At 43.7% G+C, this 26,582-nt stretch overlaps 1 protein-coding gene across 4 annotated transcripts in view; it reads left to right on the plus strand.

Annotated features, from left to right (window-relative positions):
* The first annotated feature begins 278 nt into the window (after positions 1-278).
* PTPRG (protein tyrosine phosphatase receptor type G) overlaps positions 279-26,582 on the plus strand; it is a 622,240-nt gene continuing 595,936 nt past the window's right edge. For 2 of the 4 annotated variants that reach the window (XM_077325003.1, XM_077325005.1), the window contains exon 1: positions 646-864. In XM_077325003.1, the coding sequence (XP_077181118.1) occupies positions 780-864 (85 nt within the window). In that variant the 5' untranslated portion in view covers positions 646-779. Of the gene's footprint in view, positions 865-26,582 lie in introns of all 4 variants that reach the window. The other 2 variants (XM_077325006.1, XM_077325002.1) reach the window with 2 other exon arrangements.

The following is a 26,582-nucleotide window of genomic DNA, read 5'->3' on the forward strand; positions in this document are numbered from 1 at the left end:
GCCGCTCCTGCCTGACTGCGCCTCGCCCGCTTTCCCCGGAGCCCCAACTTCCAGCCGCGGGATGGACTGAGAGCAGCAGCAGCAGCCGGGCAGCCCCTGCTCGTTGCCGCGAAGCCGCCGCCGCCGCCGGGGAGAAGGAGGAGAAAGAGAAGCGGCTCGTGCCTCCTCCGCCGTCGCCGCTGCTCTGCCTGCCGCTCGCGCCAATGATGCCTTTCCCCTCTGGCCTGGCGGGGAGCTGGCCGCATGAAGAGGCGAGCGGAGGGCGAGCCTAGCCGAGGCGCCGCTTTTGGGGGGGCGAGCGAGAAGTTGGGAGCTCGGCGCTGCCGCCGCCGCCTCTTGCAGCCTTTTGCTCCGAGGCCTCGAGCGCGGGGCTTCCGCTGAACTCTGGGACTCCGCGCAGGCGGGCGCCGAGGCGAGGCGAGCCCGTGGACCCACTCGGGGCGCGAGACGGTGAGGGGGGGAGGCCAAGGGAGGCTCTGCGCGCGCCGCCGGATGGTTCGCTTCGGGCTCGGGGGGGCCCGCGCGGCGACTCGCCTTCTCCCTCCCGTTTGAAAAAAAAAAGCCACCCCTCTTTGTTTGTGACTGAGGGGCGGGCAACTTTTGCAACCCTCGGCAAGTTGCTGGTGGGGTTTTTTTTTTTTTTTGCGTCCTTCCCTCGGTTGGTGGCTGGTTTTTTTTTTTTTTTTTTTAAAGCAGTTGCTGGTCGTTTCATTCTTCTTTTAAATCGCGTCGAAAGAGAAGCCCCCCCTTTTTGCTTTTTTCGATGTGCGGCTTTGGACATGCGGAGGCTACTGCAACCGTGTTGCTGGATCTTGTTCTTGAAAATCACCCTCTCCGTGCTCCATTACGTGGTGTGTTTCCCCGGTGAGTGGAGGAGACGTCGGAATGGGGGGGGGAGATGGAGGGTGAAGCTCGGGGTGGGCTGGGCAGTGGATGGGGGGGACGACGACGAGGAAACCCGGGGCACCCTTCCCACCCACCCCTCTCAGAGTGCCCTTCCTGGGCTTGGGCTCGGTGGCCCCTGGTCGCTCTGGGGAGGGAGGGAGGGAGGGCGGGAGAAGCCCGCTCCACAATGCGTGTGGGGCTCCCCTCAGCGTGTGGGGCTGTGCCGGGGCTCCCCTCTCCTGGAAATAGCCTCTCTCTTGCATTGCCTCGCCGTAAGGGAAGCCTGGTTCGTGGAGAAGGCAAGCCGGGTGCCTTATTTGGATTGGGAAATTCCGGCATGTCGCTGGCTGGTGGGAGGCTGGAAACTGAGAGACGCCCCCCCCCCCGCCCCCCGTTAACGATCTGTACAACTTCTGGCTGATCCTCACACACCTCTCTCCCCCCCTCCCTCCCCGACCCCTCTTCAACCCCGCTCTCCTTTGTGGCCGATTCAGGGAGCCGAGCATCCCTCCCGCTGGGCTGACAGTGCCCTGCTGTGTTCCCAGCCATCCTTCCCGGGTCTCTGAATGAGCGGCCGTGATTGTTGCCGGCCAGCTCTGGTTTTGCCTTCCTCAGCCCTCTGTCTGTGTGTGTGTGTGTGTGTGTGTGTGTGTGTGTGTGTGAGACCAGTGGGACTGCCTCTGGATTGAATGCCTTGTACTTTCTTCTCTTGCCTCGCCTCAGCTTTGCCCTTTTAGCAGCCACATGTATTTCTCTTTCCCCCCCCCCCAAAAAAAAGAGACCCCATCCTGCTTGGTGCCCAGCGGATTACAGGACTGTGGAGAGGCACAGAGAAGCCGCTGGGTTTCCCATCCTTGGGTTTTGCGTCCTTTAAAATAAATAATGAAAAGCAACTAGGAATCCCCCCCCCTTCCCAGTCTTTCCCTCAGCCTGCCTGGAGAGAGCGTGGATTTGGCGCAGTGCTTCCCTAGGCAGAGCCTGGGCATCGCAGGGTATGAATGCCAGCCGAGTACATGAGTATGTGGGGAAGGGTGATGAGCACTCCCGCGCTCCGTGCCAAGGGCTGTGTGTGTGTGTGCCTAACGCCCGGCACTCCATCCATGCCGCCTGGCTGAGGGATGACTGGCACTCTTGACAAGTGCCCATATCTGTGTCGTTCCGACCCTTTCCCGGCTTTGCCACCTGCAACGGGTCTGCACACCTTTACCGTAATGAGCCTGGGTGGTGTCACATTCTTGACCTTGGTGGACAGGAAGGCTACAGGGGAAACGAGAGGATGTTAGGTGGGTGAATTCTGAAACCAGCCTAGTATTGGAGCCGTGGGAATGATGGAGTCTGCTTATTATCCCTGCCAACTCATTCTTTGGCAGCTCGGGAGGGAGAGCCGGGGCAAAGAGATGTTCTCAGACTGCTGGGCAGTCCCTTGAGTCCTCTGCTCCTCAGCAGCATGCCGTGTTAATGGCAGGGCTCAGGGAAAGCTGGGGTTGGCCCCCCTTCTTGGAAGCATCAGTTCAAGGCAGAATTGGTTGGCATTTGCAGAAGATGGCCAACTTGCTTGCCGGCTTCATGAGACTAGCCTGGAGCCGAGGAAAGTTAAAAATGGCACGCTCGGAGGAGGTTTCCCTCTTGATCTGCATGTGTGTGTATATATGTATGTGTTCACCCCCCCCCCAATTCAGTAACATACCTAGACCAATAGAGGCACTGCTGAGCTTCTGGTTTTTCTATGTTGTGTTCACTGTCAAGTCCCAAAAGTCCCTCAACATATGCACACTGATCTCTTGATAGAGGTCTGTACTTACAATTAACTCACCCCTGTATTGTAGAAGGAGTGGCATTCATCATCTGGTCTGAAAAAAATTAGCACGTTCTTAGCCCTGAAGCTGTAAAAAATGAGCAAATCTTAACTATGTTCTGGTACCAGGATACATTAAAACACCATAAATGTAGTTTCTATAGAAAATACCTTATTTTTCAATGTCTTTACACGTTTCCCTGAAGAAAACCTATACAGTCTGGGCAGGGTACAGTACCTGAGTTATTTATGGTATATTCACATTTGTATTTTTTTTTAAAGCTTGCCTGTATTTTTCAGGCAAGTAGGGACCATCCACGAGAAGCTGAAGTGTATCACAGCCTTATGTATGTGAGGCAATTGCTCCTGTAGAGATCTTTGTGTCCTTAGTTTTTTTGTTTTTTAAAGTACAAATTCAGCTAAGCTAGGTACTTAGGGGTACTTTCTTATCTTCTCTCTCCCCCCCCCCCACGCATCTCTTCCATTTCTGACTCCTTAATGTGCAACTTTTTCTTCCTGCAGTGGTTTGTTTTATTAGGCTTTTAATAATTTTTTATTAGACCCTCTTTATAGCGATGATTAAAAGTGGGAAGTTTTGTGACATTGACCTTTTTGGTGCCATTTTTATCCCAGATTGCTTTATGGGTTGAAATAAAAAGTTGAGGGATGGGGGAAGAGATTTTTAAAAACTTTAAGCCAGGCATCCGCACAAACAATTCTGTCAGAACTAGGCTCTTTCTAGTAGATTTTTCCAGTGTCCAAGTTACTTTAATAAAAAAAAAAAAAAACTAGGAAGAAGGAGAGGGTTAAAACCACTGTCTGTTTAAAATTCTGCAGTTCTTGAGGAGCAACATTTATCTTCTTTGTATTGATTTCTTCTCCATTTCATCCCTCCAAGTGAAGCCTTTCATTCTGATTCTGATATATATTGTACAGTAATTACATCTTGAAGGCAGGCTGTGGGGAGCCCTTCAAGCAAACAAGCACTGATGTAAGTTTAATACGACACTATTGTAAGAATTGTGGATTTATTTTGGGTGGAATATTGACTTGAGAAGACTCGAGCATCACATGCCTTGCTGTGCTTGTGTTTCTGCAAGGGCTGCCTTGGATGATGTAGTCTCAGATGAGTTTGATGTGCAAAAGAAGGATTCTTGCAGGTGAGGCACCTTACACTGGTGAATCACAATCCTGAATACTGGTTCTTTCTAAATGGGTCGGGGCAAGGACATTTGAAAGACCGCCTTCTCCTGTATCATCTGACCTGCCAGTTAAGATCCACATCATGAGCCCTGCTCTCCATGCCCTCGGGTGACATGGGTGGAAACCAGAGACAGGACTTTTTCAGTAATGACATCTTGCTTATCGATTGCCCTTCCCCTTGAGTCTCATCTGGCACCTCTACTCTACTGTCTTTTAGGCACAAGGCCAAATTTTGTTTCTGTTTACCCACTCTTCTAAGTAAGGGAACACCATTTTTATAGTGCTTTAAACCTAGAGATGCATAAAATCTAGAATTAAAAGCCCAGCCATGAAACAGTGTGTTCAAATGAATTTCACTAACAATTGTTAATTTTTTGTTTTTATTTTGTATGCTCCCTCTGACAGGTTCCCTGCAGAGACAAATGTAAAAGAAAATATAGTAAATGTACATCTAGAAGGTTCTGGTTTAAGAAATGGCATCTCCGGGTAGTAGGTCGTATCTGAGATCTTGGAAAGCTTCTACCAGTCAGGTTATATAGTAGTGGCCCCAGTGGTCCAAGGGTGCATCCCTTTATAAAGTAACATTATATATTTGTGCTTGGTTCTCTCTTTTAAAAAAAAATGGAGTCGGCAAACTTTAGGGCAGGTGAACTTGAATACTAAGATAGGCTGGAACTTTCTGCTTAGTGGTACGTAGCTGATCCCCACCCTTTGTTATTGTTGTTGTTATTGTTATAGATGTTGATGTTGTTTGTTATTGTTGTTGTTGTTGTTATTGTTATTGTATTTATAACCCGCCACTCCCAAGTAGGCTCGTGGTGGGTTACAGATGTCCAGTTAAAACCCTCATTAAAACCCTATTCAAATGAACAAAAAATACAAATACAGTAGGCCAACAGCATGGTGGAAAGCCCCCTCCACCCCCAACCCCTACCTCTAGAGGGAGGAGGCAGGAGAGACGAAGTAATCAAGTTGCAGCTTAACACCAGGGGCCTCCCATCGATCTTCTCTCACTGCCCTGACCTCCTCCGGCCCAAGCTAGCCTGATCTTGTCATAATTTGGAAGTTAAACAGGGTCAGTTCTGGTCATTACATGGATGGGAGATCTCCAAAGAATACCAGGGTTGTGCTGCTGAGAAAGGCCATGGAAAAAATCTCCTTTAAACTTCTCCTGCCTTGAAAACCCGATGGGGGTCACTGTGAGTCAGCTGCATACTAATGCTGCTTTTCACCCCCATCTTCAAACTTGGGGAAGGATTGTCCCAGCAGTGAGCGTGTGCTTTCAAAGCATGCATATCCTTGTGTTTGCCTTTTTATGTCCCCACTGTCTTTTGTCCTACTTCCCATCTTATACAAAGCGATGATCCCTAATATGCTTCCTCTTCTGGCATCCCTGACACACCAGAGATCTGTTGCACATTGACAAAAAGCTGATCGCATGGAATTATAGTGCAGTTATGGCTATTTTTTGAATTTTTTACCATGCCCACATGAAAGTCAGGAGTATGCAATAACACTCTGTCCTGAAATGGTCACTCCGAAAGCCAGTCTTGGGTGTTTTGGTAGCTTTTCTTCTTGGAAGGAAGTGATATGTATGGTGAGCTCACTAGACGAACAAAATTTGCACAAACCTCTCAGCAAAACATGTCCAAATGCATTTCTGTTTAAGTAAATAGCCATTACATGGACATGTGAAGATGGCATGTTAAGATGCCATTGGCAGCTGTACAGAATGAATTGGTCAGAATGATTGGAAAGGAGTTAGAACAGCTAAAACTCATCATCAGTTCCCTCTGATGAGTAAGCATTGGCACCAGGCAACCTGCATTGGGAAGGTTTACAAAATCTCATTCCTCGTGTTGGATGCCTTATACTGAATCAGAACAGCAGTTCATCAAAGTCAGAAATTCTCTGCTTAGACTGGCAGTAGCTCTTCAGGTTCTTAGACAGTGGTCTTCCACATCACCTGTTGCCAGGTCCTTTTCTCTGGAGATGCCGGGGATTGAATTTGGGACCTTCTGCTTGCCATGCAGATGCTCTGCCATGGTGCTTTTTTAGCTGTAAAGAGGAAAGGTAGAAATGGACTTGCAAGCTCATAGAAAAAAAATGGAAGTGGACATTTATTTTCAGGGCTGAAATATGGCAAATGTCTGTCCACTGTTTAGACATTGAAACGTGTAGCACTGAAGTAATATTAACAGTATATTCTCTTTTTTATACCTGTGGTCACCTTTTTTTTCTTATAAGAGACATTTCCCCCCTCCAAAATCCATTTGAAATAGGAAGCACTTAGTCCTTTTTCAATTTTTTTTTTTGCAGTTTTACATTTAAGGAGAAATATAACATATTTTGGGAGAAAGGTAGGTCAGAGCAGGCTTGTATTTGAAATTCTTGGGGGTGGGGAAAATTTCTGAAATGTAACTGAGGTTGAGAGATTAACTTAAAAGAACACTTGCCATGCACTCTTAAGTCTATGTTGAACTTGGCTGGTGGTGCTCCTCCTTAATTTTGGATTACAATCCTTCGTGTCAAAGGGATGGCATCCATATTGCTTAAAATTAAATTGTCATCTCTTGATGACTGCAATGTGGGTATTCTTTTTATTTGGGTGGATGTAGTTATGCATTTTGAACCTTTTTAATGCCACCTTTCCCTGAATCTGTCTGGGGTGACTTACAAATAATTAAAAAATGAAAGATATTAATTTCCAGCATTAGAGAGGGGAAAGTGTCACTATAATCTTAATCTCAAGACAAATGAATTCTCAAATTTTTCATGAATCCAATTTTATGCTGGATTGTGGCTTGCTTTAAATGGATTTAAAATACTGTTTAGAACAGCTTTTCTTGTGGAGTTTGCTATTGGGTTGCTATAAAGCGCAAGATATGTTCCAGAGGTGGATGTGCTTTGTTAGGTAAATTCAGTTTGGTCACTTCTCATGGTTATACTTTGATGAGGCACAATTTTTGCATCTTCATGTTTCTGTTCACAAGTTACCTTCAGTTTGCAATTTTTTTTTACTCCTTGTTAAGCTTTCATGAACTACTAAGTCGATCTGTAAACTTGCTTGTACATTAAGCCCCCCCCCCCCTCAAATATCTATGTTGCTTTTACCGTCTTTCAGAAAATATGTAGTGTACAGGAGAGGGCTCTCCAAGCCTTGAGTTAGTCCTGTGGCTTTATGGAGATAACGCCACTCTCATTTTTAATGGTGGCTTTCCTTTTAAATGGCTCCCTCCTACCCCATAGACTTTATACATCGGGAAGTGTCTAATGAAGTCCTTGCAGATTAAGAATGTCAAATGTCTCGTCTCTTTCCCAGGCAGTGGCAGATGAGCAGGCTGGCAGGCTTCAGAGAAATAGCTGAGGGGAGAGTTTCTCACCCTCGGCTAGCAGGTTTATAGAAGCTGGTTTTACATTTAATGATTCCAGGATGTAGCTTCTGAAACCTTCAAGGTATTGGGAGCTGTATGTCTTGGCAAATGCAGCGAGTATATTTGAGGAGGGAGAAGGTGGGGGTTAGACACTCCAGCACATCTGAATGCGGAATGAGTCTTCTTGAGGTTTATAGACTAAAAAAAATGGAGGTCGGGTTGCAGAGCTAGCGGTGGAGGTCTGGGCTATCTTCAGATATTGAATCAGGCGCATGCAACAAACTTCACATGGTCTACTTAAACCCTATATAGCCTTTCTTATTTTTACTTACACACACACACACACACAATATGAGGGCCATTGCAACTATTTTGTGAATTCAGACATCACAACAAACAGATACAAGTGGTGACTAACAAACCCTAGTTTGAAATCCCAGTTTGTTGACAACTAGCAACCCCCTTTATAAAGCACTTGCTATCTAGAGCTTGATCAAACCAGCATCCATTGCATTGTCTTGAGTGCAGCCTTCTTCTTACAGAGTCATTCATGTGGAATTAAATTATCTTTAAATAGATAATGCTTAATCATTTGTTTGTTTTTTAGCCTTAGGGTTTTTTTTTGGGGGGGTGCACTTTCCCCCTTTTGTTGGTAAATTGTTTTAACAGTAAGTTTGGGGAAAATAGCTTTCTACCACAGCTTAGGAAAATGAAAGCCTTTATGTAAGTAATAATCTAACACAGAGCCTTTGTGTTGAATGGCCATTATTCTTTGCTTTGGCTGTTGAAGTTCTAAATGTAATATTTGTCTGGAACAAATAGAATGGCGGAGCAGGTTGCAAAGTCCCCAAGGAAGAAAGAAATTAGCACAAGTGAGATTCTTTTTTCATTTCCGACTAAACTTTAGAAACGCTTAAAAAGATCATCCGATGTTTGGCCCCTTTTCCATTTTTTTAAAGTTCCCATACACATTTTAAATCTGAACTCCCCTGTTTTGTTCAAAATTTGCCCGTTTTGTAGTCTCCTTCTGTGTTCTGTAATAACAAAAGTGGGGGCAGCTTTAAGACTCCTCATGTTATGATCAAAGTCCTATGTAGCTTGCAGATGGCTTTCGGAAATCACATTAGTTCTGATTTAAGTGTGCCATGGCTGTGTTGAAAGGCCTGCGAAGTACTCGTCTGAATTATATCTCAGTAGAATACACACACATAACAGATTAAAAAAAAAACATTCCTGGCATTTGATCACTTCATGTGCCGAGTAATGCCTTAAGTGTCCTGCAGACTTTCTAAGGCCGTTGACTGCAGCATTTGGCAGGATTTATGTGGTTAAGCACATAGGAAGGGCTTGGTTAAAGGATCTTCCCTGCAAGAGGTTAAGGGGAGGAAGGCTTTCTCCATTGGGGTGCAGGCATTTTTGGAACTCCCCCCCCCAAAGAAATCTTGTACAGTGTTATCCAGTCCATGTTTTCTCCGAAGTCTTGCTGTGTTCAATGGAACTTGCTTCCCAGTACTTAAATCCCAGTAAGATTTCCCCTTCTAAGAAGCCTTTCAGGGTGATTTTGTGTGTTTAAATTTAAAACAATGTGGTATTTCTCTCAGGTGAATTAACTTATTTTTGTTATTGAAACGATTGCTTTATTATTATTATTATTATTATTATTATTATTATTATTGAATTTATTACCCACTGGTCCCTGGAGGCTCGCGGCAGGTTACAACCTCTGTTAAAACCCCAGTAAAAACCCCTTAACCATTAAAACACATTACTACATAAAACCATGAGACATGGCGGCAAACACAACCCCATATTAATAATATCCTAATCATCTAAGAAGGAGGTGGGAGGGGAGAAAGAGGGTGCAGATTGAATTCACTACCACCGCTTCTGTAGGAGGGGCCCTGATCTACCTGGCCGCCCGGCCTCACCCGTAGACCTGGCGGAAGAACTCTGTTTTGCAGGCCCTGCTGAAAGCTCCCGCAGGGCCCGCAGCTCCTCCGGGAGCTCTTTCCACCATGTTGGGGCCAGGAACGAAAAGGCCCTGGCTCTGATCGAGGCCAGGTGCACTTCTCTGGGGCTGGGAATATGGTGAAATGGCTGAAACTTGTGTATGTGTAATGCGTTTCTTTCTACACACAGCTCTATGTTTGTGTTTTGTTTTTTTTTTGACTAGGGAATTACAGGCTGCTGAACTAGAAATGCCCTGACAAGGATAGCTCAGCCTATCTCTTCAGATCTTGGTGTTGCCATAAGTCAGCTGTGACTTGATGGTACTTTCTACCACCGAACTAAAAGTCTGGTAACATCTAAGAGCTTGATGTAGCATTCTAGGCCTGATATGAATAATCTGACAGAAATTACAGGTGATCCTGCTGGCTCCCTACATAAAAAATATGGAAATACCAACTAAAATGTCGCGATATGGTGAGCAAATCTTTGAGTTCAGGTGTGTTTGTGCTTGCATGCATGTCTGAGGGCAGGAAGAGGTGTTGCAACGCATATTGCATGGGGGAAAAGTTAGCGAAGGGTAGCATTATGCAGACTTAATTAGGTAAAACTATGCTAGGTGCCAACAATCCCTCAAATATATCTAATTGCTCCAAATAAGTGTTATTGGAACAAAAAAAATGCTCTTACTCTGAAAATAAAGACTAGTAATTACTTAGATCTGTCCCCAGCTGTAATTCAAACACAGTGGCCTTCTGTAAGGCCAATAAAAAGAAGCAGGTTGATCTTCATGTTTAGTAGTGCTGAGGAATATGAAGTTACAGCTGTTGGGGAGAAAAATCGTAGAATGAATAAAGGTGACCTTGCCTGGAAGCATGTGCCCTCCAACCCTTTGTTAATATTACCTAGCTTGGTTTGTATTCTCTAGCTACATTCAGGCATCACAACGAATCCCTCTTGGACTACACTGGGCACAAAACTACTGTGTTTGCAAGATCTCTCTCCTCTCCTCATGCAGCACAATTTGGAAGTTTCCTAGCATTTGGGAGCCTTGAATTTCGGACTCGACATTTGCCACGATGTCTGAGAGCATGTGCCCGGTCGTGATCAAGTTGACTTCCTTCCCCAGACAGCGATTCTGACTACATTTTGATGCAGGGACTGTAGGAGCATGGCAGCTGAGAGAGGCTTTCTGGGAAGTCTGAATGCAGCCTTTCCCTGGGGCACCGCCTAAAGTTAGTCTCCAGCATTGCTGTCCTGCAGGCGGCGGTTCGTCTTCCCTTGGCTCTCTACCTTTGCAAAGGACTTGTGTGTTCTAATTAGTGGCGAAGACAGAGGAAAAAGCTTTATATGTGTTGCGTGGGTGAGGCGCAGAAAAATGTCAAGTGTGAATTTGACAAATAAGTGTCTGAAAACGTATTTTTTCCTCTCTGAAATGCATTAAAAGTTGAGGAAAGAGTTTAAAACGGCACCTAGAAACTAACCCCCCCCCCCCCCCAGTTTCAGTGTGCTTTTATCTCTAAAAATGCAAGGGAAACAATAGTGGCAAAAAATACTTGTGGACTAAGGATACAGAAAGTCACGTTAAAAATGCATTGACTACCAGACTGAGGCAAAACTTGAAAACAAAATGTTCAGACGCAATACAAACTAGGATATTGTGCTTGTGTACTGTCAGGGAGGTATGATAGGTTCTTTACCACAAAGGAGTGGTGGTGATTGTCTTTTTTTTAAAAAAATTTAAGACCTGGGTCACCCTAAGTTGTGAACTTGTGAGGAATTGGCATAGAATCAGTCACATGACAGGAAGAGGAGGGGCCCTGCTAGTGCTAAAACAGGAATCTGGTCCATCACTTAGTGACCTCACTTCGCTATTGCCCTATTCCTTTAAGCATTTGTGGGTGAAGAGAGTGGTGCGTGATGGTATTGTTTTCCCCACAGTCCCACTAGCAGTTGTTCTGCTGAAGATAGTGGCTTTGTGAACTCTCCCCCCCCCCAAAAAAAATCCTGATCCATGATAGCATGCATTTGCTTGTGTTAATGGGCTTAAATGGCCCTCTGCTAGAATGTCAGCCACATGGTATGACTGAAATGCGGGCATTTCTCCATCATCTATCATGGGCCTTTCCACTTGGATCTTATGTCTTTTAAAAAGTGAAATTATATGGCATATGTTTTAAAGTTGGGATTTTTTTTTAAAAAAGGAAAACCAATTGAGATGGTCAAGATTCTGCTCAGACAACTAGATTCCATATTGGCTATCATATGCTCTGATCAATTGAGCACCCTGTAGCTGCTTTTGTTATGTCTACATAGACTCATTAAGCAGAAGGGTGTCATAATAAAATTGGCCTTTAATATGCTGAAGCCCAGAATGGGAGGAATTATGGGTGACTTTAATTTCTGTTTGCTTTTAAGTTCCTACACTTTTCAGTTTTTTTATGCCGAAAAAATATTATTAATTGCTGCTATACTAACACCAAGCTGTGATTCTTTATGCTTATGTATTCTTGCTTACAAACTTTTGGGGCAAGGTTTAATTAGATGGCATTTTATAATGGCTAGCTGTAACTTTTTTTTACTGGTAGAGTTGCAGATCTTGAAGTATGAATGCTCACTACTAACTGCCTTTACTCTTCAGTGCTTAAATTGGTAATGAGTATTTCTCTTTAGTGTCTTACAGTTTTTCATATTAGAACTTCTTACTTAAGGGGCTAGAGATGTAATATGTAAAAGTTTTAATTGGAGGGACTTGATTTGGATTAGAATGCATGTGTTCAAATCCCAAATGAATGGAAAGAAAGCCTGTTTATTTTGGCTGGCTTAATTTGAGTGATATATTCATGACCAGGATGCAAGTTGTCCTTTAATTTAGATATAGTAGTAATAGGCTGTGACCTGGATAGCCCAGGCTAGCATGATCTTATTGGATCTTGGAAGCTAAGCAGGGTGGATCCAGCTTGATATTTGGCCAGGAGGCCACCAAGGGAATCAGCGGTTGCTATTACAGAGAAAAGTAATGGTAAATAATCTCTGAATATCTCATCGTGAAAACCCTATGTGGCTGTGACTACATGAAAAAGGAGTACTAGAAGCAGTAGTATGCCTCACAAATAAGGAAGTGTTTTGTGTATTCACTTCTAGGGGTGTCGGTTGCAGCTGAATTGTCCGGTCAAGAGCTGGAATTACTCCAAGAGGGTTTTCATGTTGCCCTTTCTGAAGTCTCCTTAATGTAGTTTAATTAGCTAGTTGTGCTTAAAATTAGGGCTGCAAATTTTAGTCTATTTATTGGCTAGGTTCATCGATTTAAAGAGCACTTGACTTTAAACTGCTCTTGATTAATTGGGCAGGGATGTTTCTTTAAAAGCATTTTTAGGGCAGCTGATTAGAGATCCTTTAGGGTTGTAAGCACCATCTTAAGAGGAATTGTCCCTCTACCGTATCACAACAGGGCTATCATTTCTAAGCGAAACACATGTATTTTGCTATCATCAAGTAAATCACCTGCGTTGACCACAAAAACAGCAAAGCCAGGACAACTGTAGAGATGGAAAGGGATGAAATATACTTGAGAGATTTCATCGTAGGCAGAGAAAGTATGGTTTTGTAAATTAATCAGAAGGAAATAAATGTACTGAAGAATAGACCATATTGCATGAAGTATAAAAGTATTAAGAAAAGTTCCTTGGAAGTATTAAGAAAAGTTCTGGAGGGGGGGTGGGGAGAAAACTGAAATCCTCACAGGCCCAAATTCCTGTGTCACTGAAAAAAACATGTAAATTGATTAAAGTTCATATTAAGTAGCCAAGGTTCTTTTAAGAGTGTTGCAGCTCTATTTAGAATCAAGGTGGTTGTGTGGGAAAAGCTCTTCAAAGACCATTTATGCACTGGAGTTTTCATGCTTGGCTGCAGGCTGGAGTTTTAGTCCTGGCAGGTTGCCCCACCTCTTCTTGCATCCACGTGGGGGAGAGTTTGGCCCGGTGCACCTCATCCGTCCCCGACTTGTACTCCTGCATGAGAGCTAGGGCAGTGAAGTTCCCAGTGCATAAATGGTCAAAGAGGCAGTTGGAAAAGCGCTCAATACTCACAATTGCAGATCATGATTCGGGGGGGGGGGGTCTATTGTGTTGTGTTCTGTGTAAACCTAGAGGACTGGGGACAGTCTCTGCTCTTGTGGGCTTTTAATATCGGGCTACAGAATATAATTTGCTTGATGATTTATGAGTGGGTGAGCATATGAAGAAACAGGAGAAGAGAATCGGGTAGTAGGTTGGCGTTTCTGGTTGCTTTGTAATAAACGGAATTTATGAGTGGAATAACCTTGGAGCCATTTGAGCAACAAATGGAAGTTTTTAGGCCAAATCTTATTTATTTATTTTAAAATTTATAACCTCTCTATCATGACAATGCCGCTTCGAGGTGATATCTGGATATTACGTAATACGCACATATATGCTGCAGTTGGCAGAAACATTACTCAACATGCTTTGTAAATTGGAGTATCCGAGTGCTTAGCATCAAATAATTGGAAGGATTAGGGAGTTGGCTGCAGCTTCCACACTACATCTCAGTCGTGCCTGGTGCTGGAGTTCCTTTTAGCATACGTATGGTAGTCAGGGCTGAAGAGAGGGAGTAGTGTTTACATTGGTGTGCTCTCTGCCAGTTGCTGCTTTAAAGGGCTTTTCATTCCTAGCGGAGAAACCTATGCAAGGAATTCTATGGTGTTCTGAGGCTTTCATATTTAGACTGTTTTGAGAAAATCCCTTTCCATACTTGCAGTCTTTTATGAGGGAGACCTTGAGCCAAGATGGGATATATGCGTATTTAAGAAGCAAAATGCTGGGTACTATTTAGTCATGGGGCAGCTGTGGGTGCCTCCTTGTTTCCACAATGTACCCCATTTCTCATGAAGAGCATGCCGGTCTTCACAGAATGCTTGAACAACCCTCCTTCTGTCAAGTCTGGCAACTAGTTTGAAAACTTATCTCTTCTTCTTCCGGAATCAGAATGGACATTTATACAAACCCTTCATTTTTTTGAGTGGAAGAGATGCTGTTACAATTCCTGTTTCCTTTTATTGACACAGGATATCATAGTGTGGCCATTCCCATAAGATTCTGGTAACGGTTGGATTGTCTTCCTTTTGGTGTCCCGAGGAAGGGGGGGGGTTAGGCCTGCTGTAGGGTGACATAGTTTAATCTGAAGATAATTTTTCTCCTTTAAAGAAGGTTGTTAAAATTATTATTTAGAAGGCTATATAAGGGTATGCATGGGCTGGAAAGTTCAGGTAAAATATGCCGAGATATATGTGCAAGCATTTTGGAGCTATCTTCAGAGGTGGAGAAAGCACTGATTTACCCTCCCAAACTGCAGCCCTTCATGTACCCTGCAAAGTTGCTCTGTGGGGTCAGTTTGATCCAGTGAAAGGAGGGTGCGATGGAGCTTACATTTAGGAGGATGGGGAAGGGACTTTAGCTCAGTGTGTTTTGTTGGAGATGTATGCATGTTTTCCCTTTTTTTTTGCAAATTGTGATCTTATATAAATCTTTCAAGAGCCTCTTGTGGTGCAGAGTGCTAAGGCAGCCGTCTGAAAGCTTTGCCCATGAGGCTGGGAGTTCAATCCCAGCAGCCGGCTCAAGGTTGACTCAGCCTTCCATCCTTCCGAGGTCGGTAAAATGAGGACCCAGCTTGCTGGGGGGTAAACTGCAATGACTGGGGAAGGCACTGGCAAACCACCCCGTATTGAGTCTGCCATGAAAACGCTAGAGGGCGTCACCCCAAGGGTCACACATGACTCGGTGCTTGCACAGGGGATACCTTTACCTTATAATTACCTTTATAAATCTTTCATGCTTTTTCTGTACTTTTGATTATGAGCCTCTGGGCTTTAAAATGTTGCCATGGTGGTGTAGAAAGAAGTGGCTGGGAAGTGTTTTTGACACCATAGCAATAACCTACGAGCCATGCTGTTTAGTTCCACTCAAAAGTACGATCACCGAAATCTGTAACCTGGACTCTACTGTGATGCATTAATTCCTTCGGTAGATTGCAGGGGGCTTTTTTCCCCAATGTGAAAGGGCCATGTTGGAACAGTTTTAGAATAGCTTGCTAATGATTAAGGAGAGAATCCTCTGGTACAGAGATACAGGTCTTAAATATTTCATACATACTTTTGTCCTGAAACTAGAACCTGAACATGCCTGTTGATAGCTGTTGCATCATATTTTAATTGGTGAGAATAGCGAGTAGAGTGCTGCAGTTCTAAAATTAGTTGTTTATTTTTCCTTTCTTCTGTGCTCAAGGGTCTTGCATCAGACTGTACGGCATAGGTAGCTCTGTTTGTATTCTACTGCAACACCTTTTCAGATTCTTTAGCTATTTAAATAAGTGTTAAGTATATGGGCTCAGTGACAGCATTTTTAGAAACTGTGATTTGGCCTTAAATTGTTTCTTACTACATTGTTTATGCACAGTGTAAGTGCTCCTGTTTTATTTACTGTGAATAAATTCACTGTTAACTTTGTAAAATCCTGCTTTGAAAATGTGTGATCTTACAATGTTTTTGTTCTTTGCCGTATCTGCCTTTTGGGTTCTGTGTGCGGGAAGACTATAATTTTTTAGCTTTGTGTTAAATGTAAGAGCCAAAAAATTCCACAATTTTCTGGATGTGGGTTCATTGAGTAAGCTAAGTGAAATCCTGTGTATTTTGAAGATTTTTTTTAAATTTTGGAAATCCCAAGTAACACTGTTTGATAGGTTTCTCAAGTGAATTCCCTTAAACTTGTCCTTCAAAGGTTTCCCCTTTACATGTGTTCTCTGTGGAAATCTGATCTCTTTGCAGCACTGGCAAATGTTCCTGGCTTATGGTCTCTTGTTTCCAAATAATATAATGTTGTCTTTTGTTTTAATAGCAGGACTGTTCTTGCTACTAGCTATAAGCAGGGATTTGTATGCATTTTCCAGGAGACAAGACAACTGCTTCCATACAAGACCCATTGCTATGAATGGGAGCTTCATTCAGTAGCACTTAACAATACCTAGGAGACTTTTATAGAAGACCTTCTGAAGGGATTGTGCTGCCTTGCTTGATTTTCTTGTGGAGCCTCTTCTGAGTAAATTATCCATGCACAGGTATCTTTGCTTTGGAAACAAATGGTTGGCTTGAATGGGAAAGAGGGAAGGGCCTGAGGGACTACAGCAGAGAAGGTGGAGGCTGACTGTAGTGGCAAACAGGAAGTTCTCCTAGGACCAGATGCTGCTGTGTGGGACCCGCATGAGATTTTTGTCATAAAGTTGAAGTTGAAATAAACTTCCAAATGCAAGGCTTGGTGTAGTGGTTAGGAGTGTGGACTTCTAATATGATGAGCTGGGTTTGATTTCCTGCTCCTCCCCCACATGCAGCCAGCTGGGTGACCTTGGGCACTTATAAAGCTGTTCTGACCAAGCAGTAATATCAAGGCTCTCTCAGCCTCCCATACCTCACAGGGTATCTGTTGTGGGGAGAGGAAAAGGAACGCGATTATAAGCCGCTTTGAGACTCTGTTCGAGAAAAGTGACATATAAGAACCTACTCTTCTTTCTGTGCTGCATCCAAATAATTTTATACCTTGTTTCTTATCACCTGGACCTGAAGAAGATTACAAAGTGTTGTTTTTTATGTCCTGCTTTTCTCTACATTAAGGAATCTCAAAATGGCCTACTATCATCCCCCTCCTCTCCCTGCAGCAGTGATCTTGTGAGGTAGGTGGGACTGAGAGAACTGTGAGTGTCCCAAGATCACCCAGCTGATTTCACGTGGAGGAGGGGAGAATCAAACCTGGTTCTCTCTAGATTAGAGGCCCCTGCTCTTAACCATAATACCATGCTCGCTCGCCTTGGTTAAAGAAGATACTAGGAATGTGAATTTGGGTAATTCTGGTCTCAATATATGTCCAAAAAGACATTATCAGTATTTTTGAAGGAAAGCCTTTACCAAGGCCTTTACCATCAGTAGGCCTTTACCAAGCAGTGGGATCAGACTTCAGGATGGTCTGCCTGGTTGTGATTATTCTTTCCCAGCCCTCTATGGCTCTCTGAGCATGGGCAAAAAGTTTAAGTAGTGGGGCCTGCAGCATGACTCAATTTCAGAGACCCATTAGTGTTTGTGTATTGGCATCTTGCTAGTTTTGGTTGGCTGCCTTGGTACCACTTGGTTGGTTGGTTTGGCTCGGATTCTGTGGTTTTACATTGGTTCTGTTGGGCTCGTTGGTTCCATTTTGATCGCTGGTTGCTCCTGTATATCTGGCTATTGGCATCTTTGCCCTAGACAAAGCATGGAATGTTTTCCTCCTCAAAGAACGATGGAGACGGATAGGATGGCTTCAGGAACCTTGTTCAGGGGCCTTGTAGACCAAGGTTCCTTGATCTCATTTGCTTGAAACTTTAATGATCTTCAATGGACAGGCATGACTAACTTCCCTCCAATTGTAGTGTCATTTATTTTTACTTTTATAATGATGAAGTGTCCAAGTTGTGTTGAGAGTGTCATAGAGTCCAAGTTGTGTTGAGAGATCAGTGATTATATCTCCATCTCTCTTTCTTTTTTTGGTAGGGTCCCAAATTCAGATCATGATTGTGATCTAGTCTGACAGTGTGACCTTTTGCCCCCTGTTTAATTCTTTTCATGTATACAGTTTTCTTGTTCAAACAAGAAAGAAACCTCAGCAGTTATTTGTCTAGGAAGAGGAAAGGACTGATATTCTGTCTCCCAAATACCCCTATCTGTAGGTGTGACTGGAACCAGGTGTGGAGCAGGAAGGCTGGGCTGGGTGGAAAACATAACCCTCTTTTGTGAGAACCAAGGCCCCAGTTCAAATATATCCTACCAGTCCCTGAATTTTTTTTTACTCCCCTTTAAAAACAACACATTTGGAGATCCAGTCATAGATCTCTAATGCAGTGTGTACTTTGGCATTCATTTGCTCCATTTATAATCTGCTATTCTTTCCAGGTTCAGCTATGTTGCTCTTGTAAGCCAGAATTCAAGAGCTTGCAGCATATTTCCATAGCTTTAACATGCTCATAGACCCTGGGATTCAAGCATTTTCTTCCACCACTCTCCTTCCCTGCCTCCAATATGTTGTTTCTCTGAGAGGGCTAAGAAACTGAAGTGATTTGTATATATATATATAGTATAAAATATATTGTGTGAGGAAGTAGTTTATCCCTTTATTATCAAATTAAAATAATAAAAAAGTCTTCAGCGATAAAACTATGCCAATTCATAACACGAGGAACAAAACAGACAAACCAATGCATAACCAGAATCAGCATAAAGCAAGCCTATCAGGAGAAATGATATAAAACAGTGGAAAAGCCGTAACAAGAGGGTGGCATGGGAGTGAGTGATATTCTTCAGGTACTTTGGCCTTAGCGTTCGCAAAAGTAAACATTAGCAGTTGGAACAGCATATAGGTCTTTTTCAGTACAGGATTATGACCCCTGATGCATCCATTGGTTCTAACTGGGACCAGAGCTTGAATTGCTGGGAGTCATTTTTCTTAAGGATAGTTACATCTGGTGTACCAATTAAGGTTGGTAAAGGGTGCCATGCTACAGAGGAAAGCAGAGCTTCCTGCCACAGGCTAAGGACAGTGCCCCCAAGCTTGTGAACACAGCTCTTTCAAGGGACTGCAACCCCCTCTACAGCAGGGTGATTATATTCCTTAGCTAGTCTTGACCAACAGCACCTCAGTTTTTGTGTGGTTTGAATTTCAGTTTGTTGGTGCTCACCCATTCCATTGCCTTCTTCAAGTAGTTGTTTGAGGACTTCCACAGATTTGAATTATCAGTTAAGTAGAAAGGAGGTTTTGATGGGTCCTTATTCCAGATCGTGCACAATCTGTCTTCCATGTAGATGTTCAGCAGCATGGAAGAGGTAAGGAGGACAGAAGTCCAGCTGAAGATTGTAGAAGACCATGATGTCAGGAGAAGAGACGTGGCCCAGGATAAATGGGATTTGATGTTTGTGGCTGAGAAAACTGTAAAATTGCCCACTGTCAAGGGAAGGGTTGTGGCTCAGTGGAAGAGCATCTGCTTGCCATGCAGAAGGTTTTAGGTTCAATCCCTGGCTTCTCCACTTTAAAGGGACCAGGTAGTAAGTGATGTGAAAGACCTCTGCCTGAGAATTTGGAGAGTTGCTGCCAGCCTGAGTAGGCAATACTCACCTCAATGGACCAAAGGACTGTTACAGTATAAGGCAACTTTGTGTGTGATGGGGAGATAACACTTTCGACTCCTGTATGCCAAATTGCTGCTTTTAAATACATAACCTCCAGAAAGTGTTCTTGTGCAAAGGATATAGCTTCTATGTCTATTTGTTTTGCTCAGCATACAGTACTTTCTTTGGAGTGGTTCCTTGTCATTTTGAAAGGTTGTATATTATATGGCTTAACATGTAGTTGAGACCTCTTGTTTTCCTTTGAACCCTGGCTTTTGAGCTGGGCTTTTTGTTTTTTTTAAATAACCCTTTGAAAGGATTGCATTTTACCAAGATGAAGATGAGGCTATGGTTGCTGGGATTTCCCCCCTCCCCCAATAATTGAAGAGGTCTGTTTTTGAGGGAAAAATTGTCTTTGGATGCATGTGTCTTTTGCCACTAATAAAGGGAATATTGTAAGACAATTTTGATATGACATGTTAATAGTTTTAGTTCTTACTTAGCTTTATAACTGAGTGATAGGCAAAATTGTTTACGTATGTGGGACATGGCCTTCCATCAGCTGAACCTGTTTTTCCCCCTCCCCCTTTTTTTGGTTATGTCACACTGTGAAGCACCATGTTAATTGGTCATGCTGTATAGCACCATTAATTCAGGCAAGCTGACCTCATGGAAAATCTATATAGGTCATATCTGATCCTCCCCCCCTCCCTCCCTCTTTCCATGTTATGTTAGTTAGAAGGAGGCTTCTAACACCTTCTTTTATTACTGTCTACACCTTCTTTTATTACTTTCTACAACTACTAACCTGTAAGGAATGGTAATGAAATAGCATTTCAATTTGTAACCCAATAATCTCTCTCAAGATTGGACTCCTTCAATTCTATCGTGTATGCGGGCATGAATACTTAAAAGTGTTGGTGTGCTGCAGTGAAAATAGTACGTTTAATTGCATCTCTGGATTCTGTTTGTAAATCAAATGGATGAATAACTGCTGAAGCATTTTACTTTCTAAGCCGAAACATAAAAGCAGAACTCCGAAAGGCTGAAACACAGACGAATGCAAGCTGCCTTATTGATTTTGATGTGTCGTATATTTGATAGCTGTTCTAGCACTGCTGGACAGATGTCAATTATTTTCTAGCCACATTAAAATCAATAAGAAACTGTTTCATGTTTTAAAAACGACTAGGGCAGTCGTCCTTCTCTTTTGTGATCCCATAATCTGCAAAACATGGTATATTCTTTAGTTAATTCTGGAAAAATACTCGCAAAGGTTTGTTCGTCCAAAACATTCAGTAACTTCTGAACAGAACTAATTGGGACTAGTAATGAGAGGCCGTGTTAGCTTCTTGATCCAGTTTGGATTTCTAGCTTTGGTCTTCAGAGCCCTAAAAGATTGAAGTTTGAGTAAGTGAAGAAACCAGCTCTGTCTGTTCTCCTTCATTCTCTTCCTCTGTGCTTTTAAGTACCTATGGAGGCTACATGAAATATAGTAAATGCCGAGTGGATGATTACTGTCTTGTTTGTTGGTATTAAAATGCCTTCCCCATGGAGCCCCATGACTTCCTTCAGTCCTTAGAGCAGGGATTCCCAACTGGGAGTCTGTGGTCTTTCTCCTCTTGCCTTAATGGACCCAACCACAAGCTAGGGAACTGACTGCTTTGATTGCTCCCCCTCCGAAATGTGAATGAGTTCTCGTGGTTTCTGGGGAGGGCTGAGTATGCTCACCTGCTCCTTCCTTAAACCACTTCCTGTCTCTCCCTTAGTCGTCCTTGAGCTTGTCTGTTAACACAGGTGGTGATGTCACTTCCAGAGACATGTCACTGGGGGGGAGGGGAGGCATGGAGGCGTGGCTAGTTGATATCACCTCTGGCTCCTTGAAGCCTGAAAAATTCTTTCAGGGGCTCCTTCACAGTCAAAAGGTTGAAAGAGGCTGCCTTCGAGCAGGGGTAGTCAACCTGTGGTCCTCCAGATGTCCATGGGCTACAATTCCCATGAGCCCCTGCCAGTTTGCTGGAGGACCACAGGTTGACTACTCCTGCCTTAGAATGAGTGTAGTGGGTAAGACCGCTGGCTTCCGATCTCGTGAGCTGGGTTTGATTCTCCACTCCACATACAGCCAGCTGGGTGACTTTTGGCTTGTCACATATAGTGCTGCTCTCACAGAGCAGTAATGTTAGGGCTTTCTCAGCTCCACCTACTTCACAGGATTGTAAGCTACTTTGAGACCCCTTTGGGTAGTGAGAAGTGGGATATAAAAACCAACGCTTCTTAAGAAAAACTGGAGTATGTCCTTTGGCCTGCTGCATTTGGTACACAATAAAATCAGAATCCAGTAGCATCTTTAAGACCAACAAAGATGTATTCAGGGCGTGAGCTTTCAAGTGCAAGCACTCTTCCCCAGACCATGAGCTCCTTACATGACAGGGAATATATAGCAAAAAATCTATTCTGTATCTGGTACAATTTTTATTAGCTGGTAGTTGACTTAACACTGGGATTTGGGGGTTTTTTAAAAAAGAATTTTAAGGCAGCTGTTTTAATTTTTTTTTAATCGTATCCTGTCTAAGCTGCTATGAGAATCCTTGGAGATAGTAACTGGGGTATTAAACATTATCTTTATTTTGTAACTGTTTTCCCCTGAACACATAGCATACCTCTAAATGGACCAAAAACTGGATTCCAGGAAGAGAACACTTTTAAATTCCTGAATCTGAAGATCATTTAAAATGAAAGTGTCTGTAACCCAGGTTGTTGTGGTGGTGGTTCTGAAAGGATAATTTTCTGTTCTGTCAGATAAACATCATTTTAAGGGTCCTGGCCTCATCCAGGCTTTTGCTCACTCTCCCCATAACAAACACTGGAGCATTCCTACATCTGGCTTGTGGCCCTCTCACAAAACACATGTTCTATAGCAGGGGTAGTCAACCTGTGGTCCTCCAGATGATCATGGGCTACAATTCCCGAGCCCCTGCCAGTAAACGTTGGGAATTGTAGTCCATGAACATCTGGAGGACCACAGGTTGACTACCCCTGTTCTATAGTATGAAATCTGAGTGCTTAGCTGTGTAATTCAAGGGGGCGGGGGAATCGTGACCTTGGTCTACTGACAGACACATCAACAGAACATGCTGACAAATCCTGGATTGTGGTAAAGCTGAGGCACAAAACTTGTATCCAAAACGCCTTAATCTAATAACCTCGCTGGTCTGTTTTGCGATGTGCATTTTCACAGAAACAAGCTGATTGGGAACTGAATCAGTTTCCTCATGTTAAGAAGTTTCTGAAAGAGAAGATTCCTCGCCAACTGGCAGGAGTCTGAGCGTTACGACAACTTGTCCGCCCGCTAATGCGGCATCACCTTTGTGGATTGGCAAAGCAGCATCCCTCCCTTGGGCTAACACTTTTAATGAGCCACTTGTCTCAAGCTTAAAACATAGCTACTTGTTGTTGTTTGTTCTTCTGTAACTGCCACTGTTTGCCACACTTCCCTAAAAAGAAATGAAGGCCGATATGCTTTGAGTCCAAATTGCTGTTGGGATATATATATTTTTAAATGGAAAATGAGCTGCCGACTTTAGATGTATTACTTTGGTTTAGTGATCTCTTGGGTTTAGCTTCCCTGCTGCTCTTGATTGGATCCCCAGTCGCTGTACTGTTTCAAGAACTTCAGTGAACAGAGGGTGGGCAGGAGGAGGTCAAAGTAGAAGGAGTGATTGTATATGGATGTGTGTACATGTGTGCACACATAAATAGATTCCGGTGACTGCCTTTCGCTATGTAACCTGTGATGAACATAATTCAGCAGTTTTGTTTTTTGTTTTGTGTTTTTATCAATAGGCTGGTATTGATCAAGAGTGCTTTCACTCTTACTCATTCATTGATGGGATGTCTGAAATTGGCCATAAGGGGTTTCTGAGTAGGTGGAAGAATTTAGCAGGAGATTGTCTTTGCCTCCAGTGAGTAGTTGATACAACAAAATACCAGTCTCCTTCAAGGAGATACTAGTAGTGGAGGGCAAGTCCAGAGCTCCTCCTGTTACTTTGGAGTGCCATCCTGCATTCAACACAACGGCTTTCCTAGGTTCCACATGTTGCAACCAGCTGACTTTTGAACAGTGATGCTTCCCCACCTTACCCACATGTGGTTATAGGGCCAGCAGGTAGAGGACTCCTAATTGGATTGACTTAGAAGTAAGCCCCTTGTTGCTCAGTGGGGCTTACTCCCAGGGAAATATCGTTAGGATTAAGGCCAGGGAATCATGATACACCATAAGGGGGACTGGTACAAGTTCATGCAGGATGTTTTATTCTGTGTCCTGGCTCTTTCCAGAGAATGCTTCTATTACTCACGCCAGTGAGTCAGCCATACAGGTAGCAGTGGTGTGATGTTTGCGTTTTCACCAAATGGAAACTTTCCGAACTTACACGATTTATCCTTTCCCCATCCCTATTTTGTTAAAATGCAGAGTTTAAAAAAAAAAAAAATTAATTAAACCTCCTAAGGTGGGTCAACATGAGCCTCTTGTGGCGCAGAGTGGTAAGGCAGCCGTCTGAAAGCTTTGCCCATGATGCTGGGAGTTCAATCCCAGCAGCCGGCTCAAGGTTGACTCAGCCTTCCATCCTTCCGAGGTTGGTAAAATGAGTACCCAGCTTGCTGGGGGATAAACTGGGGAAGGCACTGGCAAACCACCCCATATTGAGTCTGCCATGAAAACGCTAGAGGGCGTCACCCCGAGGGTCAGACATGACCCGGTGCTTGCACAGGGGATACCTTTACCTTTAAGGTGGGTCAGTGGGTCTTTTCTCTTCATGCTTAATAGGTTACTAGACCAGCTTATCTCTTCTGGGCTCCATTAACATCCACTTTATTTTCTTGAAGCAGCCTTGTAGTGCTAACCTTTATTTTATTTTTGTAAAAGTTTTCCATCATTTGTGAGTCCTACAGGACTGGTAACTACTTGAAAGTGTCTAGCCACACGGGAAGTGCTGACTCCCTTTATAAAAACAGCATGTAAAATATTTGTGTTCTGATGGAGAGCAGTCAAGGAGACAGTGGTGGGGATCCTGCCAAATGATAAGTCACACTGATATTTGCCACTGTGCACCTAAGAGGTACGTTCTGGGCTCCTGTTGTAGAGAATCATCTTGCCTTTTGGGGAAGCTAAAAATGAGTTATGCTGTTTGACCAGGAGCCTGTTCTCTTTACAGTATGGACTGTTTGGTCCACTGTACCATACAATGTACAGCAAAGCAAAAGAATCGATAAAGCCATTAGCCAGCTCTCTGTCTTGCTAGAAACATTGATGAATCAGTCCATATTTCCCCCCTGGGTCTATTTAGTGACTTGTGTCAGAGGAGAAATAAGTAGTATAAACAAAGTCTGACCCTTTTCGAGCAGCTCTTCCACTTGAGTACAAAGTATTGCATTTCTTGCCCCCCCCCCCACCCCGTCACATTTAATTCTCTCTGCAGTGTACCCGGTCACTTTATGGTTCTGTGCTTATTTCTGGTTTAAATTTACCATGGTGTCTGGATATTGAAATCCAGAAGTGAGTGCATAGAAGCGTTTTAAGAAAACATTAAAAAATTCATCCCGCTGTCCAATCCATTGTTGAAACTGCACACTTAGTTTGTGCTGCAGTTTAAATAGCATTGAGTCCTCTGGGTTTTCTTCAGCTCCTCTGATCTTTGAGCAGCAGATACATTATGGCGTTTCAGGCTAGGATGGAGGAGACTCAGGTTCAAGTCTGGATTTATCCATGAAGTCCTCTGGGTCAGTCTCACTTGGCCTTTTTGTAAGAATGAACTGGAGAGGCGAGAGTTATGTTCCTCTTCTTAGGAGGAGGGTGGGATAAAGATGTGTTTGGAGAGTCAAACCCACTGCTATGGCAGAGGAAACATTGCCTTCATCACTAGTCAAGCATAGGCATTCGATGGCAGACAAAATGTGACAGTGCTTGTTAGGAGGACCTCTTTGAGTCCGTCATCGGACTGCCTGATGGATTGTGTAGAACATTGTCCTTCAGCAGCATGGATTGCTGTAGGCCACTGTTTTATCGGTATTGGCAAGAGATGGTGGGGAGATGGTTAACCGTGGACTCTGGAAAAATCTATATTCAGGCCCTGGCATCAGTGACAGGCTGCCTAGCAGCCTTGGGCATGTTCCTTTCTCTCGGATTCTCTTTCCAGTGTGTTTCATAGGGTAGCTGTGTTGGTTTGCAGTAGAAGTGCTGGATTCATGTCCAGTAGCACCTTAGAGGGATACAAGACTTTTGGGCTTAGGAGCTTTCAGGAGTCAAAGACACCCGACAAAGGGAGCTTTCACTCTTGAAAGCTTCATGCCCCCAAAACCTTGTTGTTTGCTAAGATGTTAATGGACTAAAATGTAGCTCTTTCTATTGTGTAATTTGGGTGGGTGGTATACAAATATAATAAATATACATAAATAAAAATAAATAATACAATTTGATTTAAGTTATGGAGCTGCTATTGTTCTTAGGGTTTCAAGGATATTAATTGGATATCATCTCTCTAGTGGTTTACATCAGTTTAAGAAGCTCAGTCACCATGTGGTCTGGAACTACCCTGGGCTTCAAGGAGTTTCTAGTAAACTAGAAAGTCTATAGAATGTTCTCTCTTTAAGGTGCTGCTTTAAAATCCCAGCGGTTTGTTTGCCTTAAGAATCCCAGCTGTTAGTTTCCATACCCCTCCCCCTCCCAAGATAAGATACTCCACAAGCAGGATTGGAAGAATCTTCTTGTATATCCTTATCCATTGTCGTTCCTCTATATATTTGTGAACCAGCCTAGGGAGTGGGACTGTCCAAGTTAGAATAGGGCCAATCAGGGTGCAGCCAGCTTTGCCCTGATTGGCCCTGCCCCTGCAGCTCCCGCCCTCCATCCCTGGACTCTAGCCTCTTTGCTCTCAGATGCCTCAGTGCCTGGAGCCAACAGCAGGTAAGGGTAGAGGGCCCTGGGCAAAGGGTTGTGGTGGAGAGCTTGCTAATGAAGGCCTCTTGGCCTGCTAAGCAGGGTTGCTAACGAGGCCCTCTTGGCTTCCTAGGCTGGGCCTGCTGATGAGGACCTCTTTGCCTGCTGACTGCCTGCTTAAGGAGCTCTGTCCCCCTGCTAATGAGCTGCCAAGGCCTCACCCGCCCCATTTGATCTGGCTGTGAG

This window comes from Paroedura picta, chromosome 3 (genome assembly GCF_049243985.1).
Source record: "Paroedura picta isolate Pp20150507F chromosome 3, Ppicta_v3.0, whole genome shotgun sequence".
Lineage (NCBI taxonomy): Eukaryota > Metazoa > Chordata > Lepidosauria > Squamata > Gekkonidae > Paroedura > Paroedura picta.